General features: G+C 34.8%; 2 protein-coding genes across 10 annotated transcripts in view; one reads left to right on the top strand and one right to left on the bottom strand.

Annotated features, from left to right (window-relative positions):
• Nucleotides 1–23,211, top strand: part of SH2D1B (SH2 domain containing 1B) — a 333,978-nt gene that overhangs the window by 227,256 nt on the left and 83,511 nt on the right. The window lies entirely within an intron of this gene.
• The window catches only part of UHMK1 (U2AF homology motif kinase 1), a 104,173-nt gene that overhangs the window by 79,330 nt on the left and 1,632 nt on the right, over nucleotides 1–23,211 (bottom strand). For 7 of the 9 annotated variants that reach the window (XR_014248394.1, XR_014248395.1, XM_082405150.1 and 4 more), the window contains exons 2-7: nucleotides 22,800–23,092; nucleotides 21,971–22,162; nucleotides 19,977–20,071; nucleotides 14,429–14,505; nucleotides 14,180–14,278; nucleotides 10,813–10,901 (exon numbers count right to left, since the gene is read on the bottom strand). Coding sequence is in view for 7 of the 9 variants with exons in the window: in XM_082405150.1 (XP_082261276.1) it covers nucleotides 10,813–10,901; nucleotides 14,180–14,278; nucleotides 14,429–14,505; nucleotides 19,977–20,071; nucleotides 21,971–22,162; nucleotides 22,800–23,092 (845 nt within the window). In the remaining 2 variants the exon portion in view is untranslated. Of the gene's footprint in view, nucleotides 1–175; nucleotides 7,325–7,356; nucleotides 8,002–10,812; nucleotides 10,902–14,179; nucleotides 14,279–14,428; nucleotides 14,506–19,976; nucleotides 20,072–21,970; nucleotides 22,163–22,799; nucleotides 23,093–23,211 lie in introns of those variants that run through there. The other 2 variants (XM_082405145.1, XM_082405146.1) reach the window with 2 other exon arrangements.

The raw sequence follows: 23,211 nt of genomic DNA on the forward strand, positions 1-23,211 counted from the left end.
TTTTCAAAGATGAAAAATCACGTTCTTTAGAAATGAATGAATGAAGCTACATGGACATTTTTCAATGGTAGCTCTCAGTAAAAATTAAATCATAAAATAAGTATACTTACCTGTTATCTAAACTTGAATATTTATACAGAAAATACAGAAATATTTGAAATAAAAAAGCAATTCCTTTATTTTTAAGCTTTATTTTATCACCCTTATCAAACAAACACACATCAGAAAGCATATCAACAGTGCATCTTATGGTAAGTCAGTTTACAACAAAACTGAACAAGGCAATTGTGTTTACAGATAAAGTTTTCAGCAAAAAACTATATGCAGTACAATTAATTGAAACGCAGTGTCCATACTTTTTAGGTATATAGGAAAGTGGAAAATAAAAGTTCTTTACTACTCAGCAAGAAAAAACAGGTTTAAAAGACTTGAAATCAGAAATATAGGGATTTGAGAAAAGAACTTCTTGGTACTGATACACATCTACATTTATAGTCCCACTTAGTTATTAAAAAAAAAAATCACAAAATAATAAGACATCACCAAGAACAGAGAACCATAGTGCCAAGAAATGCCAAGACAAATACGCTACTGAAACAACTGGTAGAAATGTTACAGACAACTATTCACTATGTACTGTAATATTCTTGTAGTTCTGAGGTGAAGGTAAACCAACAGGAGAGAATACTCCTTATAACTGGCTTTGGTTTAAGTGATCGTTCACATTTTTTCTAACCATACCTTCTAATCAAAAACATAGCAATTACATGTTATTGAGGGAAAATAGAGTAGGTTTTAATATTCACAACCAGCCACTCCAGTGCTGATATGGGAAGCCATAAACGGTTAAAAATCTATTAATCATAACTGGATTTCAAAGAGTGACCAAAAGATAACAAAGATGGAGCCCTTTGGGGGAAAAATAATCCCTTCTACCCCAGATTTGCCACTGTTAAGAGGATATAAAGGAATGTTAAATTACTGAAGATTTTTTTTTCAAAAAAATTAAGAATGAAGGAGTTAAATCCTGCTGGAAAAAGATATGACAGCTTTACACTCTGCAAAGTAAATATTCTACAGAGATGCAGCTTAACTTTTTTTTTTATTATAATAAACACTACTTACTTCATAAGGTGCTATAACACTGCAGCTAGTGCATACTAATGCCACCCACTGTACCCACTGTGCAAAGGGAAATAAGGAGATGGCTAATCCCGTTTCTTTCTGATCCTTGATTTGCATAAGTGTTGATGTATACCAAATACACAAAAGATGGAGTTTAACTTAAATATTTATTTTTAAAAATTAGACCAAACTGAATATGGATATTTAGTCTGATCTCTTACACTCTTAAAATAATTTTCTGGGGAAACAATGATGAGGAATGTGTAGAAATGGCAACGTTTCTATGTTACAGGTACCAAACCTGGATTTTTTAAAAATAAATATCATTTTTAGGTCATAAACTATATGAACAATTAATAACACCAATAAGGAAGCTATTTTCTTCCCCTCATCTCTCTATTTTTATTACTTATCTTTCTCTTCTTTACTCTTAAATTTGGCAGATTTCTGACAACTCATGCTAATAAAATAATACAGCTATAGATAATTCAAATAACTGAAAAGATTTTTGAGTCCATAAATGCATGATTTTGGATGTGTGATTTAGAACACCTCACTACATTTGCTTTTACACACTCACTGTCCTGACATCATGAATACTATTAAGGAGAGAGCTTAGAAGGGGAAGGCAATTCCAACCTGGGATAGAAGTGACTATGAATAATTCTCTTGCTGACAATCAAGAGTTTATGATAACAAATAGCTCTGATGTTTACATAAGCGTTTCCCAAAAAGGAACAAAAATTTTGACAATTCCAGTTTTGGGGGTTTTTTCTTCAGAATGTGACTTATTTTCATTATACAAAGTAGTATAACAAAAGAAGCTCTTTTCTGCACAACACAACAAGGATCAATGGTCATATAAGGCAAAATAAGACACAAAGCTTCTCTTTGCTTTTAAATTAAAATACCACAAAGCTAGGTCATAAAACATACATGACTTTCAAAAAAAAAATCAGTTTTCTTTAGGATATTGTGACAGCTACTCTATGTAGTGGGAAATAACACTCAGGCAATCATTTGATAAATTTCCCATGAATTCCAGCATTTATGGTGTCATAAACATAACTGCCATGATTATGACAACTCTCTGAAAAGCACAAATAAAGCAAATAAAACATTAATCCTTCTAAACAGTATAAGGGACAACAAAAGTGCTGATTTGTAGGAAAATGAATAAAAACTTCATATCAGGAAAACAAAGATTGTGTAAACTATATATCTTATATCCTGAAGATCACCTTCATGACCACCTATAAAATAAACAATTTCCTAAATGCTCTCTGGTTTATAGATATTTCTTTTACAGCCCATTTCTCCTATAAAATTGCAGCAAAAATAGTTAAAATTGTTTACCTTCTTAAATATCCATAAGTACTTGTCAATCACATGTCACTGTGTAAATCTATTGGTCATTCACTGTGTGAATTTAAAAAGCAGTGAAAGACACTGGAGAGGGGGAGGTGGCTAAGATAACAAACATGATATACCCTGTTTTGTCAGGTAGAGAAGAAGCTAACCTAAAACAAAACAAAATCTTTAATATTTGGGGTACTTCAAAAACTAAAACATCCATGTTCCTCTATAACTAAGAAAATATAACTTACCCAAATATACCATAAGAGGCTCAGATGAATTCCGTATCATAGAGATTCAAGAGTCTTATATTCATTGAGAAAGCTAGAAAGTAATACTAACCTGAAAAGGCTAACATCTCAAAGTAAAGGTGATTTATTGAGCACCTTAAGAAGAAATGGAAATTCTTTTGAGCTAATTGTGACCAAAGGCTGGTCTGTATTGTGACCACACTTAACAAGAAATAAATAAATTTTATCAGAGCTAGAGTAATAAGATTTGAAGAAGGAACCTAATATTAAAAATGGAACTAGATCCAAGGAAGAATTTGATTCTGTCAGATAACTCTGGCTTTCCATTATATGTAATATTGGGGGAAAAAAATCAAATATGAATAGTTTTACACATATTAATAAAAAGGCAAACCCAGGCAATTTTGGAGTTTTATATTAAGTGACTCAATCCAAAAGTTATTCCAAGGAAAAGGCAAAGGAGCAATAATTATCATCATTTGGGAAGCTTTCACCCAAATGAGTTTTAATATTTTCCAGGAAACACAAGGCACTTGCTTAAATCTTTGACTGTCTACACATCCACCAGACTAAAAGTCATGATGCAATTCCATCTGTACACTTATCTGAATAAAGCCACCTAGCACGTACCTTTGCATAAAAGTCCAGGTAAAACACGTGGTTACTGAGTGTCTCCCCCACTCCCTCACCCAGTAACTATGTTATTATAATTATCATCAGTTACTATGGTGCTGATTTTCATTAAACTATAAAAAATAAAATGTCATGCTGCCAAGTATAACTAATAGTAGAAATTATATAAGATAGGTCTAATTTTATAAGGTCAGAATACAAGCCTAAAAAGATAATGATGCCAAAATGCCAGTTACCTGCATTTGAGGAATAACTCAAATGAGCCATAAAACAGCATCTGAGTATTGTAACTCTGACTGTAATTCATTCCATAAAGGTAACTGATTCCCTTACCAGGGTGAAAGCCCAGTGTACTAAGACAGAAACAAACCTTATGCTCATAGTTTCTTCAACTTCCTTTACATGGCAGCACTCTTTCGGGCAGCATTCCTTATAATAAATTTGCTCAAAGGTTAAAATATAAGTATAATCAATATGAATCTAGAAGGCAAGTTAAATAAGAATTGAGAGATTTTTTAAAAAGGTTAATTTAATATAGCTCAGCCCTCTTTATTTAGCAGCTGGAATACCAAAAAGAAGGCAATACTTGTCTCAATGAAAACAAGGAGAAGGATGAGTAAAACTATATTTATGGTTTTGTTCTAAAAGAAGCCTAGTATTGGCTCAAGGCAAAGCAGAGAGGGAATTTTTCTCTAAAGAGTTTCTATACTGATGGCCACAAAACAAGGAAGACATTCAGTAATAACAAATGCAATCTCTTATTCCAAGAGGCTCATTTTGTTACTCCTTTAAAATGCAGCAAATAGTTTCTTTCAGGAGTGCTATCTTTCACTGAGGTGTCCAACTCTACTTATTCTTCTCTAAATACGGCATTAAAGCTTTGAAAGTAGCCAAGTAGCCACCTCCTCCAAATATGTTTCCAAAGAACCAAAGATTTCCTATAGAATTATCAATTTACATGCCTTTTTTGGGACAAAAATGTACCATGAAAATACCATGGAATAATAAAGAAGAAACTGGAAGGCAAGAGGGAAGGAAGCACAGATATTAATTTAGGGAAAGAAAAACTACCTGAGATAAAATTTTCCCAAAATGGTAGGGGTTAAGTGACGTGAACCCTCACATGTTTACCCTACCTCTCAAAAAGAAAACTTCTGTCTTTAAAACTTCAAGGAGTCAAAATCTTTGTGTATATATTTCATCCTAAAGGATCATGAAAATTGCATCATTCAATATTTGGTTCAGGTTTAAAAAAGATAACAAGATTAAATTTCTTATAATATCAGAAGAGGGAGGGAGAATCTGCAAATGTCATCTTTGGTAGTAATGGGCTAAGAGCTATAAAATAATTTAAATCAAAGGAGGCACCTCCATTCAATTTTGTGGCTTAAATATAAAATATTTAATTCGATGCATGGTTACTTAGGCTCATCAATTATTCCCTCAGCTCCCTTAAAATCTAGTTAGCATCTTCTGTAATAAAATTCTACAGTGTTAAACACTACATATACGCATGAATACATCAGCAATAAGAAGACGATCAAAGAATGCTGTGAAATTCAGCATCAAGATGTTAGCAGCATACTGCAACATTAAGCTTAAAAGCCTACCTGCAGTTTATTTGTAAGGATTTTTCTTTTTGGTGATAGTTGGGGGAGGGAGAATGAGAAAGGTATGTGTGCTAACCTAGACTACTTGCCCTTAAAAAGAATTCATTTGCATTCTGTGTTCATCAGTATGTATGGAAAGACCTGGTGTTTTTAATCACCATGGAAGCTGCTACCATACAAACGTTTATGTTTTAGGAAAGCTTTGGTCTCCACAATAATCTCTTGAATTTTTATTTGAAACCAAACCAGCTAATCAACCTCTGAAAAGGCCATAATGAAAAATAATAGCTCTTCCTTCTAAGGGCACGTATTAGAAGCTTACTCTACAGTTCTCCCTTGGGTGCCACGCCACAGATCTTTTGGCAATTCATTATACCAAATCTGGCTTCATAACAAATATTAAGGAGAGTCCTGAATAATTAGGTAACTGTGAATAACTAAAATATCAAATGGTAATTGTCTCAACAGGGTAAAGTAATTCATCCTCTAAGACGTAAATTCTTAATTGGGCTCTCAATAACCTGCATGGCACACACAAGGAAAGACTATATGAGGAGGCTTCCAGTAGGGAAAGGTATAAAAAGCTTTTTCCTTAGGAAAATAAATAAATAAATAAAATTTTCATTTAGTTAAGAAAACAAAAAATTCATAACCTGTATACTTTTCTTTTTTTGTATAATCAGTGCTTTATAAAGGTTTCCTAAGATTTAAACCTTTGAAGACAATCTACTGTAAAGTGGGAGGAATCCATAATTATAATTCCTAAAACCGTGTAGTCAACCTGTGCCCGTGAACTCACGAATACTAGTTTCCTCTATTGGGGGACACGTTAGATTGCTATGAATCTTTTTAAGAATTCTTCATAAGTTTTTCTTCTTTTCTATTTCCACCTTATTATAGCTACACCTTTCTTAACTTCCTTGTAATCAGAAGTCAGATCACCTGACCACCTAGGATGCTTTCCTCTAACGTCTCTTCAGCTAAGGATAGAGATAAAGAATGGGGGAAGAGGAAAAGAAGGAGTGGGAGGGAGGTGAGAGAGAGAAAGAAAGAAAGAAAGAATCCTTGACTATGCGCCCTTTGCCTATTTTTTTTTTCCTTTTCCCTTCACTGAACAACTAATTCTTTCTCTTTGACCCACGTCAATTTTCCATCATAGTAGACAGAACTCTATCTTGAGAAATTTTACAGTGATCCTAGAAGATTCAGTTCAAAACAGATGAGCTAATGCAGGGTCTAAAGCAGACTGAAAGAAGGGGCAATTTATGTGTACCAGAACTTTTACAAGAGTTTTCTCACTTTAAGAGAGTTTCAATGTAACCCAGTTTAGACTTGTGTATTCTGGGCCTCTCAGGAATGAACTATTTTCTCATTTCATTCTATCAGACAGACCAACTCCCAAAAAACTTGTATCCTAAATCTTACAGATATTAAACAGGTAGGGAAGAGATGGGCATAGACTGTATTAACTCACAAGATTCACACTATAAAGAAAGCTACTCAAATTTTCTCTAATCTTTCACACCTGCACACTCACTCGAGCATACATACTGGACATAAAAATTGTGCAAGATCAAGCATTAGCTTTCTATTTTAAAAGCCTTAATTAAAAAAAAAAATGTAGATAGGCTCACTGCAGTTTCTTTAAAGGAATATTCAGTACTACAGTATTCCTTTAAAAAAATTCATAACTCAGTGTTAAGAACACAGTAGGGAACTGCTGCTTAACAATTACTTAACATTACTGAGAGCATCCAGTGCCAACTACAGATATCAATAAGGAAGACCCCTCTGACAACATAAAGGAATAATCTGTAAGTGATGTCACCAACTCTAACAAATTTGTTAATAATATTCACTACAACATGATATTATTCATCCTCGCTTCATGATCACATGAAAGAGTTAATATCTTTTTAGGTTACATACTGAAGAGCAGCACTTGCCCTACTGCACAAAAAAAGGTTGCCCACATGGATGCTCTAAACCCCCTCAATGTATAGCTGAGAGGTCTTGTCCTACTCAGTGCCAAATGTTTGCAATGCAGTCACTGCTTGAGCAAGGGCTGCACATCGGTAGGATTGAATAAATATACAAAGTATTCCCTTAAAATGATAAGGGGGTACTTCTGCATTCAGATGTAGAATACAATAACCCAGGAAATAGAAGAGGAGAAACAGGAAATAGTCCTTAGGTTACTGATTAAAGCAAAGTTTGATACAGATATCCCCTCTTGTAGGCACTCAGTGGGTAAAATGTAGCCACAACAAACTTCCCATCAAACATCCTTCCAGTCAGTAATTTCTGAGCAGCTTTGGAATCACCAGCATTTGCATACTCAACAAAGACCTGTAAGGGGACAGAGAAAACAAAGTAACTTCATTTTTATCAAAATTGTTTTAGAACAGTGCTTCTCCAACTTTAATGTGTGTGTGTGTATATATATATGAATCACTTGGGGACCTTGTTACAATGCAGATTCTACTTCAGCAGATCTAAGGCGGGGCCCGAGTCTCTGCATTTCTAAACAGACTTCCAGGTGATGCCAGTGCTGCTGGCCCAAGGACCACATTTTTGAACAGCAAAGTTTAGAATACTTCCTTAGAACTCATTTCAATTCTGAAAAATTCCATCAAAACATACACCCTTTTGTCAAGTTCATAAAGGAGTGCTGAACAGTGCTAGACACTTGCTGAAGACAGGGCTGAACAGCCCAGAGAACAACGACATTTCGACAGTGTCTCAAAGAAGATTTGCAGAAGCCGCAACTATAGTGAGGAAGAGGTTTAAAACTAGGTAATTTCCTTTCCCATAGGTAAACGAAATAGCATAATAATTTATTAGTTCTTTTTGATGATCTAAAGCAAAAGTTACAGGGAGGTGACATGACTTGAAATGACTTGTCCTCAGTTACCCGTAAATATGTGAGCCAGGAAAAGAACTGCCTTCCCTCCTCGGTTGTATGCCTCAGTTGTTACATCAATATTCTTCAAACTGAGGTGCGAGCATCCTAGGACACTCAGAGACTTTCAAAGTGGAAGCAAGAATAGACAGTTTTAAGGACATCAATTTCCAGATTCTTAACTTTCATTTGTACCTTTTCCTAAAACTGGATCTACCTAGAAGTTCAGGCAGGTTATCCCTTTTCATTTCCCCTTTCATAGGAGCCCTTTTCCCAGCTGACGAAGCAAAGTTATTACCAAAGGGCATAAAAAACCTTCAGGGCATAAAAAGAAGCAATTTCAAATACAGTACTTTTTTTAAATGGACTGTTTCTTCATTGATAAACAAAGCTCCATGCCCTGCCTATGACTGGTCACTCGCTGTCTCATGCAAATATTTCTGTTAAGGATGATGTGTGACATTAGACCTAGGATATTTTGGCCTGTGATGGGATTTTCTGAATTCATATTTACTGCAAAAGGGACAGGCAGAACTGATTTCGTCTCTTCCATTCTATAACATTTTAAGCTACGCATTACTTTTTTTTTTTCACACACACACACTGTATTTTATTTTTACAAGAGATAAATAGACTGACACCAAGCATTGTACATGGATGACCACAACAAAATATGCATTACTCTTGAACACAAAGTAGAGACCATCCAGTGCTAAAAACTGATGCTCATTTTTTCACCTTAGATATACTTAGTATTTTATATCTCCTTTTCTTACCAGAATAAATGTGCTTAGCTGTAGTTTCAAACAATATATACTTTTTCACTAAATACAAAAGGAAGATTGGATGATGTCCAGTGAGAAAAATGAAGCTCTTTCTGATTTTTTTAAATTGATTCATAATTACTCCAAAATCCATACACCAAAGTTCAATAAATGAGTAGACATGCACTTACAGAAGGAATACCAAGCTTTCTATAAGATTCCTTGCTTCATAGATAACCTATAGTTTTACACATTACATCATTCTGAACTAAATAAAGAGGAAACATATTTTATAACTTACTACGTAATTAAATAATTATATTAGAGCTCTATCATTTTAATCTTGACTACTTTTTATAATTGTAAGATGCATCCCATAGTCTACTTCCCAGTATTTTTTTAATATTCCTTAAAAAAAAATAACATGTTAACTTGAACTGAAATAGTCAAACTGGCTTTACCAACTAGGCAACAGACATTTTCAATAACCCAAGGAAGTTAAATCTGTGATTCTAAGAGTTTATCAAAAGTTGCTTTCACTCTCCAGTGAATGTCAGTAGAAGCTTCTTATTTCTTTTGGTGATAAAGCAAATGTCTTCTTGCTCATAAAGACTGATTTTTTTCATATCATCTTAAAGATGGATACTTCTCCCCTGAAAATACTCCCCCTGTTTCTCTATGCTGTGTTTCCCATTCTATTTTGACCACTCAGATTAGTAACGAGTCAGATCACATTAGTCCTCAATTCAAAATCTTCCAATACCTTCCCTTCTCATTCAGAGTAAAAGCCAATGTTATCCCAAAGGCCTACAAGGCACACTCTACTTGATCTGTCCCTTACACTCCCATACTTCCTTGAGCTAATCTCCCACTACTCCCCATTTTTCTCTCTCTGCATAGCCACACTGACCTCCTCAAACCTACCAGGCATACTCAGGGCCTTGGAACTTGCTGTTCTCTTTGCTGGAATTCTCTTCCTTACCTCCTTCAAATTTTGACTCAAGTGTAATCCACTAGTCCTTCCTCACCTGCCTATTTAAAACTGCAATCCACCTCTCCACAGCACTCTTTAAATCTCTTCTCCAATCTCTTTTTCCCCATAGCACTTTTCACTAAATATTCTTTTGTGTTTTGATCACTGTTGTATCCCAGTGCCTAGAAAGTAACAGATAACAGATGCTCAATAAATACTGGTTGAATAAATAAGCAGCAATGATGTATTCAGTATGTTCCTGACACTGAATGAGGTAAGTGCCATTATTACTAGACTGGCAATAATAAATTTTCACTAAGACTAGAGTGAGATTTCTTTTGTTTTTTTTTTCAGTTGCCAAGAATTTTCATAATATTGAACCATGAAAAACAAAATCTACAACCAGAGGTGATTTCACCCACCAGGGGACACTTGGCACTGTCTAGAGACATTTTTGGTGTCACAACTGAGGAGGAGGGTGGAGGGAGGGCATCTAGTGAGTAGAGGCCAGGGATGCTGCTAAACATCCTACAATGTACATGACAGCTCCCCCAACAAAGAATTATCCAGCTCAATGTTAGTGGCGTTGAGGTTGAGAAACACTCAGAGTAAAACAATATTCTGTTTTCTGAAAAATAAAAAAAACTACAGATAAAAGAAAGATTTAATTTAGGATACAGAGTTTTCTTCAGAAACTGTGATCATAGTTTTAGCCTATACATTTTATAGATGAAAAAACTACGGTTCATCACAAAGCTAGTCAAGTTGAAACCGGAACTCAGCTTTCAGGATTCTCAGTCCAGTGTATTTTCCTTGTTTAAATTATCACAGATAATTCTATGACAATCAGAATCCAACCTAAATGGTTTCCTAACTGTACTTAATTAGAACAAAATTGGGCCAAGTATTTCTGTAGCTGACCCTGACCTAAATTAGCATATGATTCAGCTGGCCTGTATATAATGGCTCAAAAGTAGGTTAATATTTTAAAAAAACAAATTTTAACTGATAAAAAAGGACACGCATATTATAGAACTTTTGGAAAAAGTGGAAAGTACAAGAAAATAAAAACAGCCATAATGCAAAATTCATAATCCCTAGCAACATTCTGTGTACATCTTTCTACAAAATTAAAACATTTTGTACAGGATTTTAATAACCTCTGAATCATTCTGGAATTATGAAAATATTCACTTACTTGTCCTCTGCCAGGATTTTCTTTTGGAACAAGCAGAGACACCACTGGTCCATATTTTTGACACTCCTCTTTTACATCTTCTACAACATCTGGTTATTAATAAACACAACAGTAATCAGATGTAATTAACGAGCATTCATTATTTTCATATTTTAAATCAAAGAATTCAGGAATCCATATCTAAGTAATGAGGTCATTTTCTATAACTTCTAAAAGTAAGCTTAAGTTAAGAACAATGTAAATTCAATGCATTTAATAATTTTCTTTTTATATTTTAATTTGTTTTGAATAGTTAATACATTCAAGTGATTCAAAATCCAAAAAACTAGTCTCCTTCCCACTTTCCAAAATGTCATTCTGTTCCTCTCCCTGAAGACAATAAACATTATCAGTTTCTTCTGTATCCTTCCATAAATCTTATAAGCTTATACAAGCAAACATGATCATATATGCTTTAAGTAAAAAGTTCCAATCTTGCTTTTTTAAAATTAACATTACATTTTTAGATCTTTCAATATCATTACATGAAATTTTCTCATTTGTTTTTATGACTGTGTAGTATTTCACTCTATACATGGTTGATAAATTCTCTAATGTGTCCTACTGCTGAATAATTAAACTATTCCCAAGCTTTTTGCCATTATAAATACTGTAATAGATAAACTTGTACATATCTCATTTCACTTGTGTATTTCTAAATTAACTTTCTAGAAATGGAATCGCTAGGTCAAAATTGATATGAATTTGTAATTGTTGGAGTTACCAATTTGCCTTTCATAAAGGTTCACCAACTTAAACTCTCTCCAGTGTTGTATGAGAATATGTTTTCCTGTACCTCACTCACAGGAGGGTTTTCATATATTTTCTTCACTGTCAATGTAATAGGTAACGAAGATATCATAGTATGGTATTAACATTTCAATAAATGAGAATGAAATATGTGTGTGAGATACATTGTACATCCTTTCATATAAATTGTCTATTTGTATCCTCTACCCATAATCTACTGGCTTGAATTATAGGGGTTCTTTCTGTGATAAGAGCTGTAAATATTTTGTCTTTGGTGGTTTATGCAAGGTAAAATTTGTTGAATTAAAATTTAACCTCTACGGAGTTTCGTGCCAGACTAGTAAAAGGCCTTCCCCACTCCAAGAATATATATATTTTTAATCTCCCATGATTTTTTAGTTATATTGTTTTTCCTTTATTCTCTCCTTCCTGCCTGCTCTTCTTCCATCCTTCCTTCCTTCCCTCCTTTTTCTTTTTCCCCTGTTTTACCCCCTCCCTTACTTCTTTGTTTTGCTTTAAACTCTAACCTCTACATGATTTGCAATTTATTTTGGTCTGAAGTGGAAGGTTTGAATCTAACTTCTTCCCCACCACCATCAAGATTACAAGACAGCTGTCCTAACACTTACGATTTCTAGCAAGGCAAACTTACCTAAAACTAGTGTTATTTGAAGATGACCTTGCTAATTAGAACTAACAAGGCATTTAATGGTACTATATAGTCTGTTGCACTTTAGTTCACATAGGACTCTTAAACAGTCAGATTTAACAGCAACATTTAAACATTTCACTGCTCAGTGTATTTAGAAATAGAAAAAAGGTGTTACATAACAATATACACAGAAAAGAGTAGGTATAGTCTACCCTAACGTTTATTCAAGGAAGTCCAAGCTTGAGTTTTACAGCAATAAAAATTATTAGGAGGAGACACAATTAAGTACAGTAGGTAGACAGACTTAAAGGACTTAAGTAGTAATTTGAATTAGATGCTGAGATTATTTAGAACTACTGTACCAGAAGGACCTGATTAAAACAATGCTGAGGGCAAGACTATTCTTTCAGATAAAAAGGCATCCTAAAAAGTAGAGACTGGAGATTCCTACAACTGTCACAGATTCAAAGAAATTATGTTTGTTTCATTTGTCAGATAACTATACAAAGCTGATTTACCCTTACAAGAGACAGTATGGTAAAATTAGCTTCATCTGTAATGGTTTAATTTTCCACAAAGAAAATGTTTAATACTAAGCAATTGATATTTTTATGTTTGGTCCTGCTTTTTAGTCCATTCACCACTCTGCTTCCAGAATGCTCTTATTAAACACAAGTATGACTATATCACTCTCCTAGTTTAAATTTTAATGGCTCTTTATTGCATTTAACAAAGAACAAATATTTATTGAGTACTTCTCAGAAGCCAGGGACTATTCTACCCCTGACGCAAAGTTCTCTTGTATAGGTTATATTCCAATATTACTACCTCTGGGATTAAAGTCCAAATTCTTAAACACAGCAAACAAGTCTATTAGATATCTGTGTTCTGGCTACCTCTTTAGCTTTAACTGACTGTTCCCCAATAAATATCCCAAGATACAGCCATACCAAACAATTTGCTGTTCTCTGAACATGTCACACTTTCTCTCATCTCTATGTCTTTCAGCTACTTTTAGCTCAACCCCTCAACTTTTAGCCAAGCAATTCTCAGATATTACCTCTGTAGAGATGCCCATTCATGCATCACTCAGATTGAGTTAAATACCCCTCCTCTGCCTCAGTACATTACCCTACCTTCAGATTTATCAAAACTATAATTGTTTATATAACTGCCTCCCCTATCACACTAAAGACAGGAAATAATTCCACAGTGGCAAGTATATACTCAGTAAAGATGTCTTGAGTGAATGAATTATTAAAAGCAAAAAAAGAGAGCTAAAAGGAGAAGTGAAAGATTAGGGCAGGACTAGAATAGACAGGGAGAAAGAAGTTGCTGGGAAAGATAGCCTTCTTTATTAATTTTGTAAAGACCTATGAGATGTAAAAGAGTTGAAAGGACCTTAGGAATTGTTTTTAGTGTACTCAAACTGCTATAACAAAATGCCACAGACTAAGTGGCTTAAACAACAGACATTTATTTCTCATAGTTCTGAAGCCTGGAATTCCAACATCAAGGTGCAGGCAGATTTGTTGCCTGGTGTAGACAGCTGCCTTCTTGCTGTATACTCACATGGCAGAGACAGAGAAAAAGAGAGGGAGGAGAGAGACACCTCTCCTGTCTCTTCGTTTTTAAAGGGCATTAATTCCATCATGAGGGCCCCACCTTTACGACCTAATCTAACCCTATTACCTCCTAAAGTCTCCAACTCTAAATACTATCACATTGGGGATTAGGGCTTTGTCATATGAATTTGGTGGGGGATGCATTCAATCTATAGCAGGAATCAAAAAGAGTACTTTAGAGATCATGTAGTTCAATATCCTCACTATATAAATTAGTAAAATATGAGAATCTCACGAATTGGTATGACTATTCCACACAGTTAGGAAAGACACATTAAAATATAATTTAGGCAACGCTGACCTTCATATTCCTCTTCATTCTCAAGATAATCATCATCCAGCACATTCAGCAGTCTTAGCACTGGAGTAGGAAGCATCACCAAATCTTCAATATGAGGGGCTGTTAAATTCATTATAACATGGTTAAATGTAAACTCTCCCAAATAAACTGATGACTGTCAGGCAAAGGAGCTTGGGAATATAAATTAGTTCTGATGTCTTATTTGATTGTAAAATAACCAAGAAAAAAATAAAGACGTATACAACTTACCAAAAGGAATGCTAAAGAATGGGCTGCACAATGCCATTTCAGCAGGAATTCTTCTGCTTGGATCATCATGAAGCATGCTAAAACACAAAAATAGGTATCTTTACAATTTTTGTCAGATCTTTTGAAAATGCAACCATTAAAGAAAATAAAAACGTCTAAATGTTCACCACAGCATTAATCATATTAGCATGACTTACTGAATCATTCATCTACAAAAAAATAAATGCTATTTATGAGTAAATAGTTCAATAAATTATTATATATACCTAAGACATAATATTATATTTTAATTTAAAATCTTTTTGATTAATAAATACAACATGGGAAAGTGATCCACACTCTGTAACACTAAGTGAAAAACAGCTAGACATAGATTTAGGGTAATCCAATTTAAAAAAAACAAAAAGGGGTGAGATGACTTTTGAGCCTTGTCAAATCCCCCTAATAATAAAGCAACTTGATAGCAAAATCAAAAATCTATGGACAACATCTCTAACAAAAGTAGGTAACCCCACTAGACTCCAAAATACAAGAGGCTAGGGAGAAACCATCAATAGCAGTAGGACTTGCACCACATTGGCATGTATGTAGAAGGAAGCAGACAAAAATAACAGTTAATCTGATGAACCAGAGAAAAAAATAATCCCAAAGAACCAACAGGTATTCACTGGAAAGCACAGTTAGCCAATTTGAGAAGAGCAGCTGAAACTACCAGGGGTCATACATTCTAATTCCAAGTGAATGCAAGGGGTCCTCTGTAAGACCTGAGGGGGCTGAAGTAATCTAGACACTAGAACCTCTCAAAACCAACCAGCTGAAGCTCCCTTCCAGGGCAGAGTCCTGCAAAGAATAGAAATCTTGGGAAGAGAATCCACATTGATGGGGTAAATAAATTGAGAGAGAAAGAGACAAAGACACCAGGAAAAAAGTAGGGAAGGGGAAGAGCCAGGAGATCTCAGGAAAAGAAAAAAAACACTTTTTCAAAAAAAATTACACAAAACAACAGAAGAAGGAGCCCTGTGTAGTTAGAAAAGCTACACCTTCTTCTGTAAGTTAAGGAAAATAAATTTCATATAAAAATGAACCATATAAAAAGTATTATAACAAAGTTACTATACAAGAAAAGAGAATTGCAAAATAACTGCCCTCAGACAACGAATGCATGCAAGAAAGACATGACCACAACACAGACGAACACTATAACCTACCATTTCAAATGAGCTAAAGGCATTTTTTACAAAGATACAAGATATGAAAGAGTAACATAAATCAAATTAGAAAATTTCAAAAATCAGGTAACAGAACTCAGGAGAAACAAAAGGAAAAAATAATTTCATAAAATAAGCTTAAGCTAGAAGAGACATAAGGATGAATAAACACAAGAGATAATGTCTTAAAGACAAGGCAGAAAGGAGAAAAAATTTTTAAATAAAAAAAAATGAAATAAAAAAAGATTCAAGAGAAAGTGATAATACTGAATAGAGTCAAAGAAAATCTAATATATATAGAATGGGAGTGCCTGAAGGAAAAAACCAAAGCGAGGGAACAAATATTAAAAACTGTAACTTAAGAATACCTTCATAAAACAAACAAAAAGATCTGAAACTACATATTTCCTGAGACTATAGACCCTAGAAAAATCAAAATCTATTATTCTGGTAAAATCACTAGACTTTTAAGAAAAAGATGAAATCCTCAGGGCATCTAGGCCAAAAGACCAAGTGACTTTTAATACAAAGACAGAGTGTCATTAACACGCTGTTTTCAACAGCAACACTATATGCTAGAAGAAAACAGAGTACAGTTGACCCATGAACAACTCCAGGGTTAGGGGCACGCCCCCTCCCCACAGTGTAAAATCCATATAACTTATAGCTGGCCCTCCATATTCACAGTTCCTCTGTATCCACGGTACTGCAGCCGCAGATTCAACCAACTGCAGATCATGTAGTAACATACTATTTACTACTGAAAAAAATCATGTATAAATGGACTCTTGCAGTTCAAACCCATGTTGTTCAAGGGTCAACTGTAATTTAAGACACTCAAGAAAAGTGTCTGCTAAGGATTTTTATACCCAGGTAAACAGACTTTCAAGTATAATAAGCACAGTTTAACTATTATTAATATGCAAGGGACTTCCCTGGTGGCACAGAGGTTAAGAATCTGCCTGCCAATGCAGGAGACACGTGTTCGATCCCTGGTCCGGGAAGATCCCACATGCCGTGGAGCAACTAAGCCCATGCACCACAACTACTGAAGCCCATGCGCCACAACTACTGAAGCCCACACGCCTAGAGCCTGTGCTCCGCAACAAGAGAAGCCACCGCAATGAGCAGTCCCTGCTCTCCGCAAATAGAGAAAGACTGCTTGCAGCAACGAAGACCCAACGCAGCCAAAAATAAATAAATAAAACAAATAAATTTAAAAATAAATAAAACAGTATTTTTTTTAAAATGTTAAAAGGAAAAAACATGCAAGACCTCAGAGAATATTAATCCTATGATCAAGAGAACAAGCTTCAGTAAACTAAAATGACTAGAGAGACATCAACACAAGGATCAGTGATGAACATTAAGTATCTAGTTACACAAAGAACTGAGATTAAATGAGAGTGTTTGAAAATAGCATGTAATGGCTATATAATCTGACAATGCAGATATAACTATTTTTCAAATGAGGGAAGAATGGGAAAAGTATATGCAAAAACAACTGTTTTCAGTAATCTTACTATACCACTATTATTGAGACTGTTTTAGTGTAATGTGGAATGAAGCAAATGAGTAATTATGAAATATTCTAATCTGGCATTCTCTTTGTCCTTAAGAACCAGAATTCCTGACATAAAAGAAAAGAGAAAGAGATGTAAAACAGAAGAAGTAAAAACACTGTGGTTCTGAATTTAAATTGGAAACGTCAGTATGAACTCTGTCCACTTAATAGGCCTTGAAACAATGACCACCCCAGTAGCAATGAGTATTCCTAATACCCAGATTGTGGTTTTTAAAATACCATTTCCTACTAAAAGAAACCAGGCTTCTTGGAGAAATGCTACTTCCAGGTCTGGGGCAGGAAATGTATACTTTGAACTAGGAACATCTTACCACACCAGATAAAAATGAAACTATTACAGATAATAAGGTCTGCCAAAACCAACTTGCAGAGGCTCACATTCATCAAAGATGGGATAATTTCAGCTTCAATTAGGATAAGAACTGCAATGGATTGAAATATACCAAATATATTTAAATTCACTAGTTAATAATGATACTTTGACCTTTCAAAAAGGGGATGGTCTGCTTTGGAAGATACAGGGAATCAATTCATTATGAAAACAAGGCAAGAGAATCAAGCATTTATTTCGTCTTAACTAAATGAAGAGAAAATGACATAATAAGAACATCACCATTCTACAACCCCTAACAAAGTCATGGATCTAGGCACTGAGTATTAACAGTTCTTAACACATGAAATGGAGATGGCCACATTATGTGCTGACATAAAAAAACAGAATACCATCTATAGTCTGGAAAAAAAAAACCCTCTAGATACAAATATACAACTACCAATTTACAGAAAATAGGGAAATATGTTAGACTATACTACAATAACACAATCTGTAAAATTCAGACTGTGGACAACTATACTGAGTCAACAACCCAGGCTGTTCAACAAATAAACAAAGGAAAAGGGAGAGTAGGAGATGGAAAGGGACCTTTTAGAGTAAACGAAACTTAAAAGGGATTTGTTTTTTTTTAATAGAAGGGCAACACTAAACCATAGTGTTTAGGGATGCACACTTAGGTAATAAAACTATAATGAAAACAAGGAAGTAATAACCATGAAAGTCAGGGTAGCGGTTACTTTTAGGGAGGAAGAAGGGGCTTGAGATTGGGATAGGGTATGCAGAGGACTTCAGGAGTAGCTGGTAAAGTTCTAATTCTCAACCTGAATAGTGGATACAAGAGTATTCCTAAGCATTCACTAAGCTACACATTTGTTTTCAGTATCTATGTTTCAGTCTACAATAAAAAAAAAGGTTCGAATAATTTGCACACATACACAACAAAATATGAAGAAAAATACTGAAAAGAAATACACCGAAGTGCTAACAGTAGAAAATGAGTTTATAATTTTTATTTTTCTTGTCACAATTTTCTATAGCTTCCAAATCTAGTATTACTTATAGAAAAAAGGGGAAAAAAAGGTATTATTAAAAACAAAATAAAACCAAACCCCTCAAGCTTAAATAACAAGGTCGATGGTAGAACTTAGACTTTTAAGTCTATCCCAGAATCCATTACATAATTTGACTTCTATCCTAGAATCCATTATATAATTTTACACTGCCTCTTTTCAATGTAAAATGCAACATTTAATATCTAGTATCAATCAGATACTGACAGCTATTTAAAACTACTGTAATTTGTAAGACACACAGACACACACACAAATAACTGCAAGTAAAACTGGTGACATCTGAGTTCCATGGACTGTAATGTCAATTTCCTGGTTTCGATATTGTACTAGTTTCATAAGATGTTACCACTAGGGGAAACTGGGTGAAATCAAAACACTCCATCTGTATACTTGAAGCAAAAAGCTCCTAACCGCCTGACTCATTTCATTATATACACATGTGTAATATTAATTATCTCTGATCAAAAACCGCAGTGTCATTTCCTTAGACACCAAGATTTATAAAACAATCAATCATGCCAGATAAAAACAGACACCGTCACTTACAATAACTGACGCTAATCAGAACACCCTCCGGAGCAACACCTGGCCCAGGAGTCACGTGGACCAGCTTTCTCAAATAAGTTTGACAAGGACTATCATAAGGGCATGACTAAGTTGCCACCGAATCTGAATGGCCGTTAAGTTTACTCTGAGAAACAAACATTCCTGGGTAGAAGGAGTGGACTAATGAGCAGTTTTAATGAAGCTTTAAAAACCAGTTTGGAGAAAATTTAAGAATAGGGTACACATCCTTTTAATTAAACCATTTGTCAGAAATCATGCTTTGTCAATTCAAAGAAAGTCTATTTTATGTCACTACATTTTTAAAGACAGGAATTATTTTTATATTAAAAAACAATTTAAAAATTAAAAAAAACAACACTGTATCTGTCCCCAGAGTTTTCAATGGTAATTATTTAAAGTATAATATATAATTACTTTACTTGAAACTTTTATTTGGTAGTCCAAAGTAAACTTAGTCTTTAGTTAATAAACACCTATTCTCTATCATATATAGAACTGCCAGAGCTACGAAAGGCCCAAGGTACAGTGATCCATCATGTATCTTCCACTGAATAACTGCTAGGAAGAGCCTAATACCTGGTACTCACCAGGAAAAAAGAACACTCCTTTGAAAATAAATTTAGTAAAACAACTGGATTGCTTTATTAGAAGCTAGCCTGTATAGAATATCTAAAGATTTTTGATTCTAAGGAAGGAAAAGCTCTACATGATTAAGCAAACCAGAAATAATAATATAAATCCATTCAGAAAAAAAAGCCAGTTTAAAGTACATGTAACATACCTTTTGATAAGGTCTCTTAGGTGATAGGCTGGAATTGCGGCATTCACCACTGCTTTACTGGCAAATATGTGATCAATAATAGCAGAACTGTTTGCCTAAAAAGACGGAGAAAAGTCTTCCTTTGGTTATTCAATTCAGTCTGTATTTACTGAGTACTGGACACATAGCACTGAACGTTTGGTAAATTAAATGCAACAGAAAACACTCTCTTCTGAGAGCTTACAATCTTAATGAAGGAGATTGGTACATTATTATAAAACTTCTAGAGAAGAGGAACATTTTTTCTCCATTCTCAGTACCTGACACTCTATGAACACTTACTAGATGAATGAATAAAGAAACAAATACCAAAGCAACCACACAGAAATGTAGTTTAATGCAAAATGAGAAAGTAAATGTGTGCTAGGTGAGTCAGTGTCTTCATGATGAGTCTTCAATTGGTTTTCAGACAGAAATAAAATAAACTATCAAAGAGAAACCAGGACAGTATTTAAAACTTGCATCTGTCACATTATTCATACCTTAAATCCTTGTGGAACATAACATTTTCTCCCTGAGTACTGTGGAAGTGTGTACATGAGTAAAAAGACCCGATACCATCATCATCACCTAATACCACAGGCCACACGCTATGCTAGGAACTAGGTATCATTTCTTTTATAACCTCAACACTGTTATCCTCATTTTACAGAAAGTAAACCATAGCTTAGTAAACCTAAATAAATAACTTAGAGGTGGGGGAAGATATAAACCCTAGAGGTTTAACTTCAGAGCCTATGCTCATACTCAGCAATTTTGCCTCTATACAAAGTGATAAAATACAGAATAATGATGCTTATATCTAGGAGACAAATAATGGGGATTGCTTTAGTACACATCATGCCTCTAAATTTCACCAAAAAAATGCCCAAATGTGATCTAGTTCTGATTGGCTCTGGCTCAAGAAGAAATAGTCCAAAGAGCTCAAAGTTAGTCAAAGCTAAATGTAGAAAACTGATCCGTTTATCTATATTAGCACTAGGGAAAGAACAACGGACTGTTTGGGGTACTAATGATAAAGAATGATATTGGTTTTACTCACATGGCAGTACTTTTTTTGCCAAAAGTAAGCATTAGGTATACCCACTAGGCTATTAAAGTATTCCTTCCAAGAACTGCTTCACCAGGTATAGATGACTAGGGGTTTAAAAGAAATAAAACTCTGTATGGTATAATGGCCACACACTATGCATTAGATGCTCAAAAAAATACTTGTTTAATATCAAAACCAATAATAATTCTTAAATATTGTACTGTTTATCAAACCTCTAACCTAAAGGATACTGATATCATCACAACATTAAAGCCCCAATATGTTGGAAAACATAATGTAGTTAATTCCTAACTCATGAATATGCGAAAGGTTAATTCCTATGTCAGAGGTTTGGAACTTAGAACCCATGTTCCCAAAGAAACAATGTTATTAGCAGCACTTTCTCAGGATAGTTCACATACAGAATACAAATAAACACGAAGCAGAGTGGAACTGTGGACAGAACACTGAACTTCTGAGTAGGAGGGACAGAATTGGGGGCCCAGGTCTAGAACATCCAGTTGTACTATCTGGAGCTAGTGGTTTTACACATCTGTGCCTCCAAGTTTTCATTTGTAAAAGAATAAGCAATATCCATTCTAACAATCCTCATAGAATAGTACTGTATTAGTAATATTTTAGAATACTACATTACTAAACAAATCACTTTTGCTTCTTTGGGGAAATGCATTCATTCAAGCACTTACGACATGCCAGGCCTCAGCTAAAAACAGTGAGCATGCAATGCTCACTAGCACATCTGTAGCTACGGGAGTGAGGAATGGCATTGAAGGTAACATGAATGCAGTAAGAGGAATATGGAGGAGATGAAGCAATCAGCGTCCTCAAAGAGAATCACTATAAACTGAGTACTCTTACATTGGGATTAAGGACCCCAAAGCAAAACAGTGGTGCAGTTTACCTTCCATTCCTGAGATCTGACTGTATGTTTCAGTTTCATTCCTGAGAACATTTCCAGTAAAATGATTCCTAGGCTCCACAGGTCAACAGCTGAGGTACATTCTGTATCACTCTGCAGGCCAGCCTGGGCCAAGCAATTCTGCAGTTCTGCTTCCGGAGCCCGATACCCGTCTGTCTGAATGTACTTTACATCCTAAAGAAGATGAGTAAATATTATAACCAATCAAAAACTGCCTACTTTCCATCCAACCAGTGTATTTACCTCTCTGAAAGCGCAATGAGCCACTACCAAACTGAATGTCAAAATTTTGAGTCCTTGGCTACCACAATGCTTTGGTTCATTAACTGGGTAGTTCTCAAAGGCAAGCTGTACACTTTCCATACAACTGCTCATTTCTTTAGATACTCTCTTGCCTGTCAGACACTGCTGATAAATAAGGACACTCTGCAAAGAGCTGATAAACCATGGAGAATGGAGCATTTGCCAGAACTGTCACATGAGTTCTGCCATTAAACAGAGTCCCAACGTTGAAGACACCAGTAACAGTAATTCAGCAATTAACCAAATGCTCAAAGAAAAAAAAGTCTTCTATGTAGGTAAAGTACTTTTAATAATTCCACAGCCCTCTTGTACTAGGTCCCCCTACCTGACCCAAACATATATCCCTTTTTAATGATTATGGCAATGAAATTCTTTTTATTTGCTTCATCCCCAGGCACTTCAGTATTTTACACAGAAATATCTCTTAAGTCTCTACTAAATCACCTCTGTTATTTAAAAATATTTTGTTTAGACCATTGAGGGGGTGGGGAGAGAAAGTATGTCTTACCTGATTGCCCTCTTTGAAGCTAAGTCCAAAGTCAATGAGCTTAAAACATTCATTCTCGGCACTCCACAATATATTACGTGGTTTGAGGTCTGCATGGACATAACCCTCATGATGAAGAAAAGCAAGGGCCTCTAGAACATCTCTTGCACAATGCTGTATCATCCACATGGAACAACCCTGGTGACTGGAATATAAAAGCAATTCCGAAACACTGACATCCAGGAGTTCAAGCAACAGACAGCGTGATGGCACATTTGGAGAGAAGTGGATTGTAAAGACTCCATATAAAGTCACTAGAAAAAGAAACGAATTATAATACTTTAAAAACCAGACTCCGAGTAAGTGACCATTAAAGTAAATACAAATTTGGGGTAGTCTAGATAAGGATAACTTTGATGAGCAAGCAAGCCAC

This window comes from Balaenoptera borealis (assembly GCF_965194805.1).
Source record: "Balaenoptera borealis genome assembly, chromosome: 1".
Lineage (NCBI taxonomy): Eukaryota > Metazoa > Chordata > Mammalia > Artiodactyla > Balaenopteridae > Balaenoptera > Balaenoptera borealis.